Genomic DNA, 16322 nt, shown 5'->3' with positions numbered 1-16322 from the left:
TTTTCATTAGATGATTTAGAAACTAGGCACAAACTAATTAAAAAAAATTTATATGCCACAGAAAAATGAATCACCATATTTTTTATGTTTTCCTCCTCATCTTCTGGGGAGGGGCAGGATAGGATTGTATTTATTTATTCTAAAATATTAGTTAACATGAAAAAACAGGAAAACAATTCTCAATACAAACACAAACGAATCTGAAAATGTTCTTACGTCTGTGGGTGTGTCTGTGTGTGTATCATCAAAGGACTAAGGGAGAAATCAAAAGGGCAGAACTATCTTTATAATAATTAATTGATAGTAAGGACAAAAAGAGAAGTGAGGTGGGGTAGAGCCTGAATTCCGGGCATAATAGGACCAAGATTAGAATTTTTATTCTGCTCCTGAACAAACAAAAAACACATTTACTTTGTAGGACTGTTCTTAAGAATCATATATAAGAGCCTAATAACAGAGTTTGGTACATGTTAAATTACGAAATAGTAACTATCTTTACTATTTTTAAAGTCTTTTTGATTCTGTCTTACTTGATTAATAAACACAATTGGGATACTTTTTTTTTTTAATAAAAGGAATATCATCACAAGCTATTGTTGGGAATATAAAAAAGTTACATCCAAAATTTTCCTTGAGTGACTACAATATTAAAAAATCAGAAGGTAGGGCGCCTGGGTGGCTCAGTTGGTTAAGCGACTGCCTTCAGCTCAGGTCATGATCCTGGAGTCCCCGGATCGAGTCCCGCATCGGGCTCCCTGCTCAGCAGGGAGTCTGCTTCTCCCTCTCACCCTCCCCACTCTCATGCTCTTTCTATCTCATTCTCTCTCTCAAATAAATAAATAAAATCTTAAAAAAAAAAAAATCAGAAGGTAATTAGAGACAGTATGTTTAGATTCAACTCACACCAGGTGACATGTATACAAAGAATGATAAAGTGAAAAACAATTGGTAATTAACTTAAAGGGAATATTTACACTTAGCTACTTACAATGTATCAGGTAAATTACATTATGATGTCCATTTTATAAAAAAGGAAACAAGTTCAGAGGTTAAACAACTTCCTAAGTAACACAAGAATTGACAGAGCTAGTATCTAAAGCATAAGTTTCATGTGTTTATTAGTGTGTAGCGCCCCTCCCCCAAACCCTGCTATCCTAAGTGTTGACTCACATGTGTTTGATCAACAAACATGAAGAGTAACAGTGGAGTAAGGAGAATTGTTTTTAAAACATGTCTTCTGGACAGTATACCACCAATTCATGGTCATTAACTATATCCAATTAGCCAGCACTTTCAGGATTTCCCAGGACAAATGTGGGTAGCTTGCTGTACAGAGATTCACTATTGGTTTTTCATCACAACATGCTAAAATCATATCTACTTACATTCTGAGACCCCATCCCCATCTTACCTGGTGTTTTAACTAGCAATTCCTCAGACTCAAGGGCAGGCCGTGGAGAGACTTCCGGAGCCACAGGCACAGACAAGGTCAGCTGTGGCAACTCAGCATGTCCACCTCCAAGTTCTGACTGAGCCAAGGGCCCTTCCAAAAATGGAGCCTCCCTTTCAAGAACTGGAGGCTCTTCTTTGGTTGAAATCAAAGAATTCTCATCCACCTGCTTGTTCTGAGCACTAGATCGACATCGGGCTAAAAGGCTTTCCTCTTCACAGCGGGAACTTACCTAAGAGCAAAAAATAAAAGTAGACTCCATAGACCAAAGTTGCTATAATTTCAGTGTCAAAAAGAGTAATACACTTAATGAAATTCTGACACATGCTACAACATGGATGAACCTTGAAGATATTACGCTAAGTGAAATAAGCCATACACAAAAAGACAAATATTATATGATTCTATGTAGATGAGGTTTACCTAGAACAGTAAAATTCATCAAGACAGAAAATAGATTGGGGGAGGCTGGGTGGCTCAGCCAGTTAAGCATCTATTGGACTCTTGATTTTGGCTCTGGTCATGATCTCAGGGTCATGAGATCGAGCCCCACACTGGGCTCTGTGCTAGGCATGGAGACTAAGATTCTCTCTCGGCCCTCTGCCCTACCTCTCCCCAACATGCATGTGTGTGTGCGCGCTCTCTCTCTCAAAAAAAAAAGAGGAAGAAGAAAAGGAAAAGAAAATAGAATGGTGGTTGCCAGGGGCTGAGAGGAAAGTGGGAAGTTATTTTTTTTTCTTTCAAAGATTTATTTTTATTTATTTGAGAGAGCGAGAATGAGAGAGAGAGAGTACATGAGAGGGGGGAGGGTTAGAGGGAGAAGCAGGCTCCCTGCTGAGCAGGGAGCCCAATGCGGGACTCGATCCAGGGACTCCAGGATCATGACCTGAGCCGAAGGCAGTCGCTTAACCAACTGAGCCACTCAGGTGCCCCGGGAAGTTATTTTTTAATAGGTACAGAAATTTAGTTTGGGAACATGAAAAAATTCTAGAGATTATGGATGGTGGTGATGGTTCACAACAATGTGAATGTACTTAATGACACAGAACTGTATACCCTAAAAGTGTTTAAATTACAAACTTTGTTATATATATTTTACTATAAATTTTTAAAAAGGGAAAAAATGCAGTTGAGATATACTAAAGCTATAAAAATTCATTAATGCCAGTGATAACCCTCCCCACCCACGAAAAGATTTCCTAATATGTCACCAGTAAAGCAGCTAATAATGAATTCCCAATGTTAAGTTAGTAAATTTATAGGAAAGAAATAAGCATTTATGCTTCCTTTCATGTATATCAAGACAATAAAGTGTTCAGTTAATGAGAGAGTTCGGCAGCTAATAAAAGTAGAAGAAATAATAAAATCTGAAAGTTTTCATTTTATAACCCCTAATAAAATTATTGATCAAGACAAGGATTCTTTGACTGAAAAAAAAAATTTTTTTTTTTGAAAGATTTTATTTATTTGACAGACACAGTGAGAGAGGGAACACAAGCAGGGGGAGTAGGAGTGGGAGAACAGGCTTCCCGCCGAGCAGGGAGCCCGATGTAGGGCTCGATCCCAGGACCCCGGGACCATGACCTGAGCCGAAGGCAGACACTTAATGACTGAGCCACCCAGGCACCCCTCGATTGAAATTTTTAAAAACCATCAGGGAAATGGTGGATAGAGAAGAGGACATTCTTTTGAAGCCAAAGTAATTACAGATATACTGCTTCATTTTTTAAAAGATTTTATTTTTTTTATTTGATTTATTTTAGAGAGAGCCTGCAAGCAGGGCAGAGGGAGAGAAGCAGAGAAGTAGACTTCCTGCTGAGTGCACAGCCCAATGCAGGGCTTGATCCCAGGATCCTGAGATCATGACCTGAGCTGAAACCAAGAGTGAGACACTCAACTAACTGAGCCACCCAGGCACCCCCACATATTCCTTCTTGATCAAAGGGAACAAAATGACTTAAAAGAAAGGAAATCAGGACTCTGGACAGCTTCTAATGCCATGCAATATATGACACAATAGCACCTACAATTTAATCTAGCTAAAACTGTTTAACTTGAATCCATCAAATTGTTAGTTATAATTTCCACATAACAAGGGAGATAGAAAAGTTTAGTGAAATATATGAAGAAGGGCGCCTGGGTGGCTCAGTTGGTTAAGCGACTGCCTTCGGCTCAGGTCATGATCCTGGAGTCCCGGGATCGAGTCCCGCATCGGGCTCCCTGCTCGGCAGGGAGCCTGCTTCTCCCTCTGACCCTCCCCCTTCTCATGTGCTCGCTCTCTCTCTCTCATTCTCTCTGGCTCAAATAAATAAATAAAATCTTAAAAAAAAAAAAAAAAGAAATATATGAAGAAGCAATCACACAAATCTAGAAGGGGATACTGTAAAGGTATCTCATTACTTAGATAGATAGGGTCATGAAAAAAGGGGGACTGTTCTGGATTTAAAGAAATTTAAGAAATCTAACAACCAGATAAAATGTGTAGTCCTAGAATTAATAAACCAAATGTAAAGGTTAGAGGACAAGTGAGGAAATCTGATATGGAATTGTTGTTATTAGATAAACTGATCTTATAAGATGCAGTAAAATTAAATCATTTATGAAGGAAAATGCTCTATTTTTTAGAGGTGCATATTATTTAGGGATAGAAGGTAAAATGTCTCTAATTCACTGTAAAGTAACTGAGCTTAAAAAAATTGAATTAAGGGGGGTGCCTGGGTGGCTCAGATGGTTAAGCATCTGTCTTCAGCTCAGGTCATGATCTCCAGGTCCTGGGATTGAGCCCCATGTCTGGCTCCCAGCTCAGTGGGGAGTTTCCCTCTGACTCTCCCCTTGCTTATGCTCTCCTCTGCCCGTCTGTCTCTCTCTCTCATGAATAAATAAAATCTTTAAAAAAAAAATTGAATTAAGGGGTGCCTGGCTGGCTCAGTTGGAAGTGTCTGCAACTCTTGATCTCAGGGTCATGAGTCTGAGCCCCACGTTGGGTGTAGAGATTACTTAGATAAAAATTTTTTTAAAAATTGAATTAAAAAATAAAGCAAATAAGGTATCAATAGCATTTTTTAAAAAATTATAATCCTGGGGGTTTCGGTGGCACAGTCAGTTGAGCCTGATTCTTGGCTTTGGCTCAGGTCATGATCTCGGGGTCGTGAGATCGAGCCCCACATGGGGCCCATGTTCAGCACAGAGTCAGCTTCAGACTCTCTTTCCCTCTCCCTCTGGCCCTCTCCTACATGCTCTCTCTCTCAAATAAATAAATCTTCTTTTTTTTTTTTTTAAGATTATTTATTTATTTATTTGACAGAGAGACACAGCGAGAGAGGGAACACAAACAGGGGGAGTGGGAGAGGGAGAAGCAGGCTTCCCGCTTAGCAGGGAGCCCGACGCGGGGCTCGATCCCAGGACTCTGAGATCATGACCTGAGCCGAAGGCAGATGCTTAACGACTGAGCCACCCAGACGCCCCTCAAATAAAATAAATCTTAAAAAAAATAAAAAATAAAAAATTATGATCCTACCATATTTTATATTCTACAATTTTAACAAATATTTTGTCATAATAATATTCCTAAATCATTAATCTCTGAAAGCAAAGGGAGAAAAAAATTTAAATATACATATACTACTCACAGTGCATAGAGCCATTTATACATTTCATGTATATTCTAAGTAGTGCCAAAAGCTGGTGGTAAAAAATGGAAAAAGCAAGATCCCAGTTAAGGAAATTATTATCCCATGCAGACAAAACATGATATTGAAGGCAAAACAGCAATATCCTAAAAGTACTGATGAAAAGACTATTAAAATGTTGGAACAAACCTTGTGCACCTGTTCCTGCACCTTCTTTTGTTTTTTCTTAGGAGCAAATATCTGATCATATTCTTCTGTATATTCCAGAAGCCACTTGCTTGGCTTCCTAAGGCGTTTCTTCTCTGACCGCACAGCTAAAAGAGGAGAAACAAGTTCATATTAACCAAAATGTTAGAGGAAAGCCCACTGCTTTCATGCAACCATCCCTGTACTCTCAGAGGTACAGAGATGGGAAACTCTCAAAAACGATCTGCTTAAGCTCTAAGAGGCTAAAAGTGATTTCCTATGGTTTATCACATACAGAAGTTGAGGGGGGAGATTGAGAGCAACTTTTGTTGCTCTATACACATATACACAGCCCATCTGAAGTTAAGGGAAAGATAAAAAAAGATTAAACTGAAATTAACTAGTGTCCCCCCATAGTGACAGATACAGCTAACATTAAAATATAGTCTAGGGGCGCCTGGGTGACTCAGTTGGTTAAGCGTCTGCCTTCGGCCCAGGTCATGATCCCAGGCTCCTGGGATCAAGCCCCACGTCGGGGGTGGTCCCTGCTCAGGGGGAAGTCTGCTTCTCCCTCTCCCTCTGCCTACCCCCTGCCTCATGTTCTCTCTCTCTAATAAATAAATAAAATCTTTAATAAAATAAAGTCTAAATCAAGCAAATTCATAAAATATACCATAAATTATTTTAATAACACCTCTCTGGATTACACAGAATACTAGACAGATATTTCAGATAGAATATTTACCTAATCAGTACTACCATGTGAATTTCAAAAGCACTTTACACACACTTTGTACCATAGTTGTGAGTTTCACATTAGAAAACTGAGGAATATTTCTAAAGAGAATCATTAAAAAGTATAATTAATTATATGTATACCATTACCTCAATGACATAAAAAGCCTATGGCATGTATGCCAAAGACAGAAAATAAGATAAAAATACAGAGTTCGGGGTACCTTTTAAGAAAAAAAAATTGTCATGTTTTATGGTCAAAATTTCAAAATATCATAGCATTTTTCTTTGAATTAATGGTAAAACAAATATCTATTATAATTTCCCAATAAAACTTTGTCCCAGTTTAACATGCTATAGTGATTTTATTAGGTCTTTGGGAGCAAAAGCTAATGCATACAGAATGTAGGATGGTCTACTCAAGAGGTTATTTCATGACCCAATAACCTCAGAGGAAACTATTTCTGCCTCAGTTGAATGAGGAACACTGGTGTTCAGTTGAGACCAAAAGGAAAAGGTCAAATCATAGGCACAGTAAACTTGGCAAAGGCTTTTACTACTTAGATAGCACATATGGAAAAAAGTCATAAAACTGTTAGGATGAGATATGAAAAATAATTTTTTTTCTAATTCTAACTACTGTAATTTCATAGCAATAAATAGTAGTAATATACCACTTAGTTTAACTATTTAAATCTAATATAAAAGGAGTTGAAAACTTATATTCACCCAAAAAACCTTCACATGGATTTTTAAAGCAGCTTTATTCATAATTACCAAAACCTGGAAGCCACCAAGATGTAGGTGAATGGATAAATCAACTGTGGTATGTACAGACAATAGAATATTATTCAGTACTAAAAAGAGATGAGGTATCAAGCCATGAAAAGACATGCAGGACACTTAAATGCATATACCAAGTGAAAAAAATCAATGTGAAAGGCTATATATACTATATGATTACATACATATATTCTGGAAAAGGCAAAACTACGAAGATAATAAAAAGTGGTTACCAGGGAGTGGGGGGGGAGTGATAGATAAGCAGAACACAGAGAATTTTTATAGCAACGAAGATACTCTGTATGATACTATAATCATGAATACAAGTCATTATATATCTGTCCAAACCCAAAGAATGTACAACACCAATATGAACCCTAAGGTAAACTGTGGACTTCAGGTGATTATAATGTGTCAATGTAGATTCATCAATTGTAACAAATGTACCACTCCAGCGGTGGGTGTTGATAATACGGAAGGTTGTGCATGTGAGTGGACAGGGAATATAGGAAATCTCTGTGCCTTCTCAATTTTGCTACAAACCTAAAACTGCTCTAAAAAAATAAAGTATTAATAAAAAATAAAAAGTTGGGACACCTGGGTGGCTCAGTCGGTTAAATGTCTGCCTTCAGCTCAGGGCATGATCCCAGGGTCCTGGGATCGAGTCCCGCATCGGGCTCCTTATTCCGCAGGGAGCCTGCTTCTCCCTCTGCCTCTGCCTCTCTCTCTCTCTCATGAATAAATTAATAAAATCTTAAAAATAAATAAATAAATAAATAAATAAAATAATAAAAAGTTAAAATGATAGAGGCTGAAACAGTTATCAAAATTATATACCTACAGGCTCCCAATGTAATTATAGGGCTTGTTAAACCTTTCAACCAATGCAATTTTCCTAACTTCTCAGTTTTAGACAATAAACCTGTAAGTGACCCAAACTGGCGAGTTCTTCCCAAGCATTTCAAAAGAAGTTAAAACCATCAGCTAAACAATTACTTAAAATGTTCCCCTCAAATAATAATGTTTAAAAAAATCTCTCCTGGAGAAAAGAAATAAGCCAAAATACATCTTGAAATAAGTATATGCATCTGTACCTGTGACAGTTAATGGGTAGTAACTTTATGCTCTGAGGCAAACAGATTGTGCCTTTAATATATTCCCATTAGATAGTATCCAAATTTTCAAACACCAATGACATTTTTAAACCAAATAAGACCAAAGAAATGATAGGGAATAACATGGGTTTACTATGTGCATGCAAGTTACGGTTCAGCCATTTAATATTCATGAATTTCTAATCTTTACTTCAAGGTAAGTTATGACATCACCATTTTATAAAAAATGTAACTGAGAGGTGCCTGGCTGGCTCAGTCAGTAGAGCGTGCTACTCTTGAACTCAGGGTTCTAAGTTGATCCCCACATTGGGTGTAAAGATTACTTAAAAGTCTTAAAAAAAAAAATAAGTAACTGAGGCTCAAAGAGGAAAGTGCCTTGCCTAAGCCCACTCAAGTTAGTCCATTACTTACATGGCAAGTCCATGATTCCAACCAAAATCTCTCCATGCTCCAAAACCACCGGGTTCTTTTTACTAGAACAGGTCCCTATGCTATCACATCATCATATCCCTTTATCCTATCCCATCCCCCACAGCTCCCATCCATTACTACCTCCCCACATTAATTAGATCTCATTCCTATACAGGTTATATTATATTCTCTGTCTTCTCAGAAGGTTCCATGGGCTAATCCATCCCTTCTTTCCTCCTGAAGCTGCTGTCCCCCATTCTGTCTTTGGGTTCACTTGTCTCACAGAATAAGTTCTAAGACTAAGTTTTAGTCCTTCAGTTCTTTATTTCCTTAAGACCCACAAGAAAATCAGCAAAGAGCACAAAAGACTGGAAATTAATGTAAAAACTGTATCTGACATACTACTAGGTTCCCGCACAAGTACATACATTGCAGGCAACCCTCTCGGGTCCCCTCCCCCTCCTCGGGAGCTTTGTACTATCACTTTGCTATGCTCAATAAACTCTGTTTTGCTGCCCCCCCCAAAAAAAACCCCCACAAACAAACAAAAAACCACAAGTACATACATTGTTCCTCACCAACATTATATCAGACAATTCTTTAAAGGTTTAGGGTTTGGCAAGCTACCAATAGGACTATTTTAGTAAATAAAGTTTTACTGGAATACAGCCATGCTCATTTATTTACCAATGGCTTATGACTGCTTTTGTGTCACAAAGAGTTAAGAGTGACAGAAGACAGTATGGCTTGCAAAGCCTAAAATATTTACTATTTGTCCTTTCAAGAAAAAGATTACCAATTACCCCTCCTAAATGTACAATAGGGTAACACGCTGTAAATGAAAACAGCCTGTCCACAATTCAATGACTTAAAACCCAAAAGGTCTCCTGGCTGTTCCTGAGCTTCTGTTTCTTGCCCTCTTCAACCACACCTGCTACCAAAACCCCCTTCTCCCACCTATGTTCTCACCTAAACTAGACTGCTCATCCGGTAAAACCACTTTTGAGTTGAAAGAAACTAGAGAACTAACTCATCATCTCCAACTACTCTATAAATGACCAAAAGGAAGTGGCTTGCCAAATCAACATAAAGAATATCAAGAATAAAAGAGGAATATGACCTTTTGGATACTAAAGGGAAATATTAAAAGGTAGAAAATTACAAAAGCTAATAGAGAGATGAGTAAATCATGCAAACCTCAATACATGGCACAAGGCAAATAAGGAAGAGCAGGAGCTAAAGTATGACCATCATTAAATTTCTTGGCAAATACACATCAAGGAAGGTTGGTCCTAGCACAGGGCCAGAACCTGTTGTAAAGAATGGATATAAATTGCTCATACAGGAAAGTTTAGCAGTATCTTTTTAGACTACAGAGTGTGTACATAAACCAGCTAAAATAATAAAATATCCAAAAAGTTAAATCAACCCCAAATGTTCACCAACTGAAGAACAGATACATAAAATGTGGTATATCTGTGCCCTGGAATACTATCCAGCAATAAAAACCAAATATTGATATAGGCTACAATATGTATAAATCACAAAACCAGAAATACTATGCTAAATGAAAAGAGCAAGGCACAAAAAGTCACATATTTTATGATTCCATTAATATGAAATGTCCAGAAAAGGCAAATGGGAGTGGGGGTAGGTAGTGGTGGATTAGTGGTTGCTGGGCTGGGAGTACAAACAGACTAACTATAAATGGGATAGAAAAATCTTACTGGGTAGAAGAAATGTTCTAAAACTGATTTATGAGAATGGTTGCACAACTCAACAAAGTTACTAAAAATCACTTCCTTATGCACTTAAAATGTGTGAACCTTATGGTATATAAAGTTGACTATATTCAACTATACTGAATAAAGTTTTTTTAAGACTAAATTACAAAGTTTTCTTTTTTTTTTTATCAAAATGGTGAATTTTCCTAAAGGACTACAGTACTAACAGCAATATCACTCCTCACTAACACATTATTAGCCCTTGTCATACCTCTACTTTCCTAGATCTGAAATCTCAGAAGCAAAACGTTAAAAGGAAAGGGGTAAAAGGGCAAAAATCCAAACATTTCTTCATAATAATAGTTAAGTTACTGAGTCCAACCTCCGTTGAAAATAAAATGTTGTATAAAGTGTTTTAAAAATTTGTCAGCAAAGCTCTGACAAGACTGTGAAGAACTACAAACCAAAAACTAACAAAATAATAACCCAGAGAAATAAATATAGCACTGAAATGGATTTTGTCCTGAGGGCTGTTTTGTGATCCTGCTAAAGAATAAGGGGGAGAGGGCGCCTGGGTGGCTCAGTTGGTTAAGCGACTGCCTTCGGCTCAGGTCATGATCCCGGGGTCCCGGGATCGAGTCCCGCATCGGGCTCCCGGCTCGGCGGGGAGCCTGCTTCTCCCTCTGACCCTATCCCCTCTCATGCTGTTTCTCTCTCTCTCTCTCTCAAATAAATAAATAAATAAAATCTTTAAAAAAAAAAAGAATAAGGGGGAGAAGTTTAAAAGAGAATAAACTAGTGCCCCAAAGGACTCTATCGTCAGAGTCACAACAAAGCAAAAGTACACCATGTCCAAACCTCCAGAAGACCACAGGGAAAGGTGCTTTGGCACAAAGCAGAAGGGGAGCAAGAGGGAGAATAAGTCCTTGAGAAGCTGTGATCGGTCCTCCTGTGTATTTGCAGTTCCCATAAAAAAATCAATGTAATTAATACATCATGTTAACAGAATAAAGGGAGTAAAAAAGGAATGATCATCTCAACAGACAAAGAAAAACCATCTAACAAATGAAGTATATAAGGGAACTTTCTCAACCTGAAAGGCCCATCTTTCAAAGTCATAGCCAACATCACAGTTAATGGTAAAAGACTGGATGCTTTCTCCCTAAGATCGGGAACAAGACAAGAATGCTTGTTCACGGGACGCCTGGGTGGCTCAGTCGGTTAAGCGACTGCCTTCAGCTCAGGTCATGATCCCGGAGTCCCGGGATCGAGTGCCGCATCGGGCTCCCTGCTCAGCGGGGAGCCTGCTTCTCCCTCTGCCTGCCACTCCCCCTGCTTGTGCTCTTTCTCTCTCTGACAAATAAATAAATAAAACCTTTGGAAAAAAAAAAAAAAAAGGAATGCTTGTTCACTCCACTTGTGCTTAACACTGTTCCAGAGGCTTTAGCTGAGGAATTAGGCAAGAAAAAAAATAAATAAAAGACATCCAGATTAGAAAGGATGAAGTAAGATTTTCTCTATTAGTTGATGACATGATCGTGTACAAAGAAAATCCTAAGGAATTCACAATAAAACAATCAGAACTAAAAAAAATGGGTTCAGCAAGGTTGCAACATGCAAAATCAATACACAAATATCAACTATATTTCTGTATACTTGCAATGAGCAACCTAAGAATGAAATTAAGGAAACTATTTCATTTATAAGGAGCATCAAAAATGAATAAAAATTTTAAAAACAATAAAATACTTAGGAATTAACTGAATAAAAGCCCAAGACTTATACACAGAAAACTACAAAATATCATTGAAATAAATGAAACACAACTAAATTAATGGAAAGCCATCCCTTGTGTAGAGTTTAGAAAACTTAGTATTATTAACAATGGCAACACTGCCCAAACTGACATACAGATCTAGTACAACCCTTATCAAAATCCCAGCTGGTTTTTTTTGCAGCAATTAACACACTGGTCCTAAAATTAAAATGGAAAAGTGAAGATCCAGAAAAGCCAAACAAACTTGAAAACAGACAAAGTAGGAGGACTCATACTTTCCAATTTCAAAACTACAATAATTAATTATTGTAAAAATAGGGTAATTAAGACTTTGTGGTACTGACATAAAGAAATATATATCAAAAGAAAGGAGTTGAGGGCCCAGAAATAAATCATCACATTTATGGTCAAATGATTTTCAGCTAAGATGCCAAGACGATTCAATGGGAAAATAATATCCTTTTTAACATAAATGGTGCTGAGAAAACTTGATTAGGCAATGGTTCCTCAGACATGACACCAAAAGCACAAGCAACCAAAGAAAACACTAGACTTCATCCAAATTAAAAACACTTGTGCTTCAAAATATATAAATCAAAAATGTAAATGGTAAACCCACTAAATGGAAGAAAATATTTGTGAATCATATCCAATAATACTTAGATCTATACCAAGTAAAGAATTCTTAAAATAACAGCTTTGGCAAAACATTCTGGCAGTTCTTCAAAAGTTTTATATATATATAATTACCAAATGACCCAGCAATTCTGCTTCTAAATATATAAACAGTAGAAATGAAAACATAGCCACACAAAACACTGCACACAAATGTTCAAATGATACCATTATTCATAAAGGCCAAAAAGTAGAAACAATCCAAATGTCTAAGTTGATAAAAGAATAAAATATGGTTTGTTCATACAATGGAGTATTATTTGGCATTAAAAAGACACAAAAGGGGCGCCTGGGTGGCTCAGTCGGTTAAGCGGCTGCCTTCGGCTCAGGTCATGATCCCAGGGTCCCGGGATCGAGCCCTGCATCGGGTTCCCTGCTCTGCGGAGAGCCTGCTTCTCCCTCTCCCTCTGTCTGCCGCTCTGCCTACTTGTGCTCTCTCTCTCTGTCAAATAAATAAATAAAAATCTTAAAAAAAAAAAAAAAAAAAGGACACGAAACAGGAATGGCCTGGGTGGCACCGTCGGTTAACCATCCGACTCTTAGTTTCGGCTCAGGTTGTGATCTCAGGGGTATGGGATGGAGCCCTGCGCTGGGCTCTGAACTCAGCCCAAGTCTCCTTGGAGTTTCTCTCTCTCTCTGCCCCTCCTGCTTCTGCACGCATGCGCACCCACTCTCTCGCTCTCAAAATAAATAAATAAATCTTAAAAAAAAAAAAAAAAGACACAAAGAAAGAGTGACATAGATGCAAGATGGCAGAATTGGAGCCCATACACAATTTCCCTCACAGGGACACCAGAGTAATAATGAACACATCAAAATACCTTTGAGTACTCTAGAAACCAGTTAGGAAGTTGCACTACCCCCAGGCAAGTCAAAGTCAAGAACTATAGATCAAAATGGGTTAAAAAAAAAAAGAGCAAATTCACGTTATCTGAGACTTCCACTCCCAATGCAGGCACAGATGAGCTCCCCTCATGGATTGGGGGGGGAGGGGGGAGTTGGGGATGGGGAGTTTGTGGCCAACATACCAGCTTTTCACAGAGCTCCCAAGAGATCAGACTGTCTAACATGACCGGGACCACTAACAGAACCCACACAGTTTGGATTCCTGAGGGCTGCTGAAAACAAGGCAGAGAATGGGCAGCACGCTGAGGAACCAGATGGCTTGCAATGAGGTAGTCAAAGGCCAGCACAGTTTGACGAAATCAGGAGAAGGTACTAAACTTATTCTTCTTTGTACAAAAAAAAAAAAGGTTCAAGAGTGGAGCCAGCATTTGGCAATCTGGATTTCTGGAGAACTGGCCAAAGGACTAGTATATGTCTTGCCTGCTTTTGAGAACAAATGGGGAACCAGTACTCTTTGCATACCTGGGAGCCACTGAGAATGAAAACAGTGGGAAGATTGTTGCAGTAACACAAGCAAACCTTCAGTACTGCAGAAAAACCCTAGAGGGAGCAAGATTACAAGCCCCTGAAAAAGAAATGGCAGCATTCCCTAATTAGGAAATTACACATACAAGCCTAGAGAAGCCCAACCTCCAAAAAAGGTTCAAGGTCCTTACAATATCCCTCTGAAGTGATTGGTGAAAGCCTTTCCATGTCTGAAGCCAATCCCTAAAGACTAGAAGTGGCTGGGGCGCCTGGGTGACTCAGTCGTTAAGCGTCTGCCTTCAGCTCAGGTCATGATCCCAGGGTCCTGGGATCGAGCCCCACATCGGGATCCTGCTTGGTGGGAAGCCTGCTTCTCCCTCTCCCAGCCCCCTGCTTGTGTTTCCTCTCTCGCTGTGTCTCTCTCTGTCAAATAAATAAATAAAATCTTTAAAAAAAAAAAAAAAAAAAAAAGACTAGAAGTGGTTGTTATTCAAATGCGTAAAACTCGGGAGGGGGGGGCGGAAATCACCAAGCACACAAAGAAAACAGGGAAACTTGGCCCTAATCAAAGGGTCGAAATAAATCTCCAAGAGTGCCTGGGTGCCTCAGGTGGTTAAGCATGCGGCTTAGATTTCGGCTCAGGTCATGTTCTCAGGGTTGTGAGATCAAGCCCCCATCTGGCTCTATGCTGGGCATGGAGACTGCTTAAGAATCTTCTCTCCCTCTCCCTCTCTCTCGGCACCCCCACCCAGCAACTCTAAAGACAAACAAACAAAAAAACCCAACATACTTTGGAAGATAACAAATATAAATATATGTGCAGAGCACCCAAATATATGAAGCAAACACTAACAGAACTGACAGGGGAAATAGTCAATAATAGTGGAGTATAATATCTGGCTTTCAATAATGGATATAACAACCAGACAGAAGATCAATAAAAAAATCAGAGAATCTGAATATCACTATTTATCAAATGAACCTAACAGACATATACAGAACACTCATTCCACCTCATAGCAGCAAAACACACATTCTTCTTAAGCACACATGAACTGTTTTCCATGATAAATCACGACAGACCACAAATCAAGTCTTACAAATTTAAGAAGACTGAAATCCTACCATGTTATCTTTTCCAATCACAATGAGCGGGAACTCTAGCAGTTGGAAAACTAGAAAATCCACAAATATATGGAAATCAACAAACTCCTGCACAACCAGTGTGTTGGAGAAGTCCCAAGAAAAATTAGAAAATATCTTCAGACAAACAAATATGAAAATACAATATACCTAAACTTATGGGATCCAGTAAAGTAAGTACTAAGAGAGAAGTTTATAGCAGGAAGCACCTACATTAAGAAAAAAGATTCCAGGGTGCCTGGGGTGGCTCAGTCAGTTAAGCATCTGCCTTCAGCTCAGGTCATGATCCCAGGGTTCTGGGATCGAGTCCCGCATTGGGTTCCTTCTCAGTGATGAGTCTGCTTATCCCTCTCCCCTCTCCCTCTCTCCCCTGCTTGTTCTCTCTCTTAGAAATAAAATCTTTAAGAAAAAAGATCTCAAATCAACAACCTAATTTTTACACTTCAAGGAATAAGAATAAATCCAGAGTTAGCAGAAAGAAGGAAATAATATTAGAGCAGAAATAAAACAGGAAATTAAAAATATCAAGAAGACTAAGCACTGATTTTTTTAATGATCAATAAAATTAGAAAGTCCTTAGCTACATTAACTAAGGAAAAAAACACAAATAACTAAAACCAGAAATTAAAGAAGAGTCATTTCAACTGATACCACAGAAGCAAAAGAATTATAAGAAACTACTATGAACAACTGCATGCTAACAAACTGGATAATCTAGAAATGGATAAATTTCTAGAAACATACCAAGACTGAATCATGAACAAATACAAAATTTGAATTAGGAATTAGTAAGGAGATTAAATCAGTCATTAAAAACGTCCCAAGTGAGAAAAGCCTAGGATGAGATGGCTTCACTGGAGAAATCTACCAATCATCTAAAAAAGAATTAATGCCAAACCTTTTCAAACTCTTCCAAAAACTGAGAAGGAGAGAACATTTCCAAACTCATTTTATGAGGTGAGCATTACTCTGATACCAAAGACAGACAAATACACTTAAAAAAAAAAAAAATTGTAAACCAATATTCCTTATGAACATTGCTGCAAAAATCCTCAACAAATATTAGCAAACTGAATTCAATATACCATGACCAAGTGGGATTCACCCCTGGGATGGAAAGATAATTCAACATATAAAAAAATAAATGTAATACAAATGTTACCAAAATGAAAAAAATCACATGAGTATCTCAACTGATGCAGAAATTCAACACTTTTTTTAAAGATTTATTTTAGAGAGAGAGAGAGCAAGACAGCACATGCTCATATGAGTGGGGGGGGGGGGGGCAGAAGTAGAGAATTTTCGAGCAGACTCCCAGCTATG

General features: G+C 38.2%; 1 protein-coding gene across 4 annotated transcripts in view; it reads right to left on the bottom strand.

Moving 5' to 3' along the window:
- The window catches only part of NSD1 (nuclear receptor binding SET domain protein 1), a 145767-nt gene that overhangs the window by 46068 nt on the left and 83377 nt on the right, over window positions 1-16322 (bottom strand). For all 4 annotated transcript variants that reach the window (XM_035015095.1, XM_035015082.1, XM_035015088.1 and 1 more), the window contains 2 exons: window positions 5269-5393; window positions 1412-1682 (listed from right to left, as the gene is read on the bottom strand). In XM_035015095.1, coding sequence (XP_034870986.1) covers window positions 1412-1682; window positions 5269-5393 — 396 coding nt within the window. The remainder of the gene's footprint in view (window positions 1-1411; window positions 1683-5268; window positions 5394-16322) is intronic.

The sequence above is a fragment of the Mirounga leonina genome, unplaced genomic scaffold, assembly GCF_011800145.1.
Source record: "Mirounga leonina isolate KUSES-001 unplaced genomic scaffold, KU_Mleo_1.0 Mir_104, whole genome shotgun sequence".
NCBI classification, from domain to species: domain Eukaryota; kingdom Metazoa; phylum Chordata; class Mammalia; order Carnivora; family Phocidae; genus Mirounga; species Mirounga leonina.
Note: the sequence above shows the minus strand (reverse complement) of the source record. Positions and strands in the feature narration are given on the sequence as shown.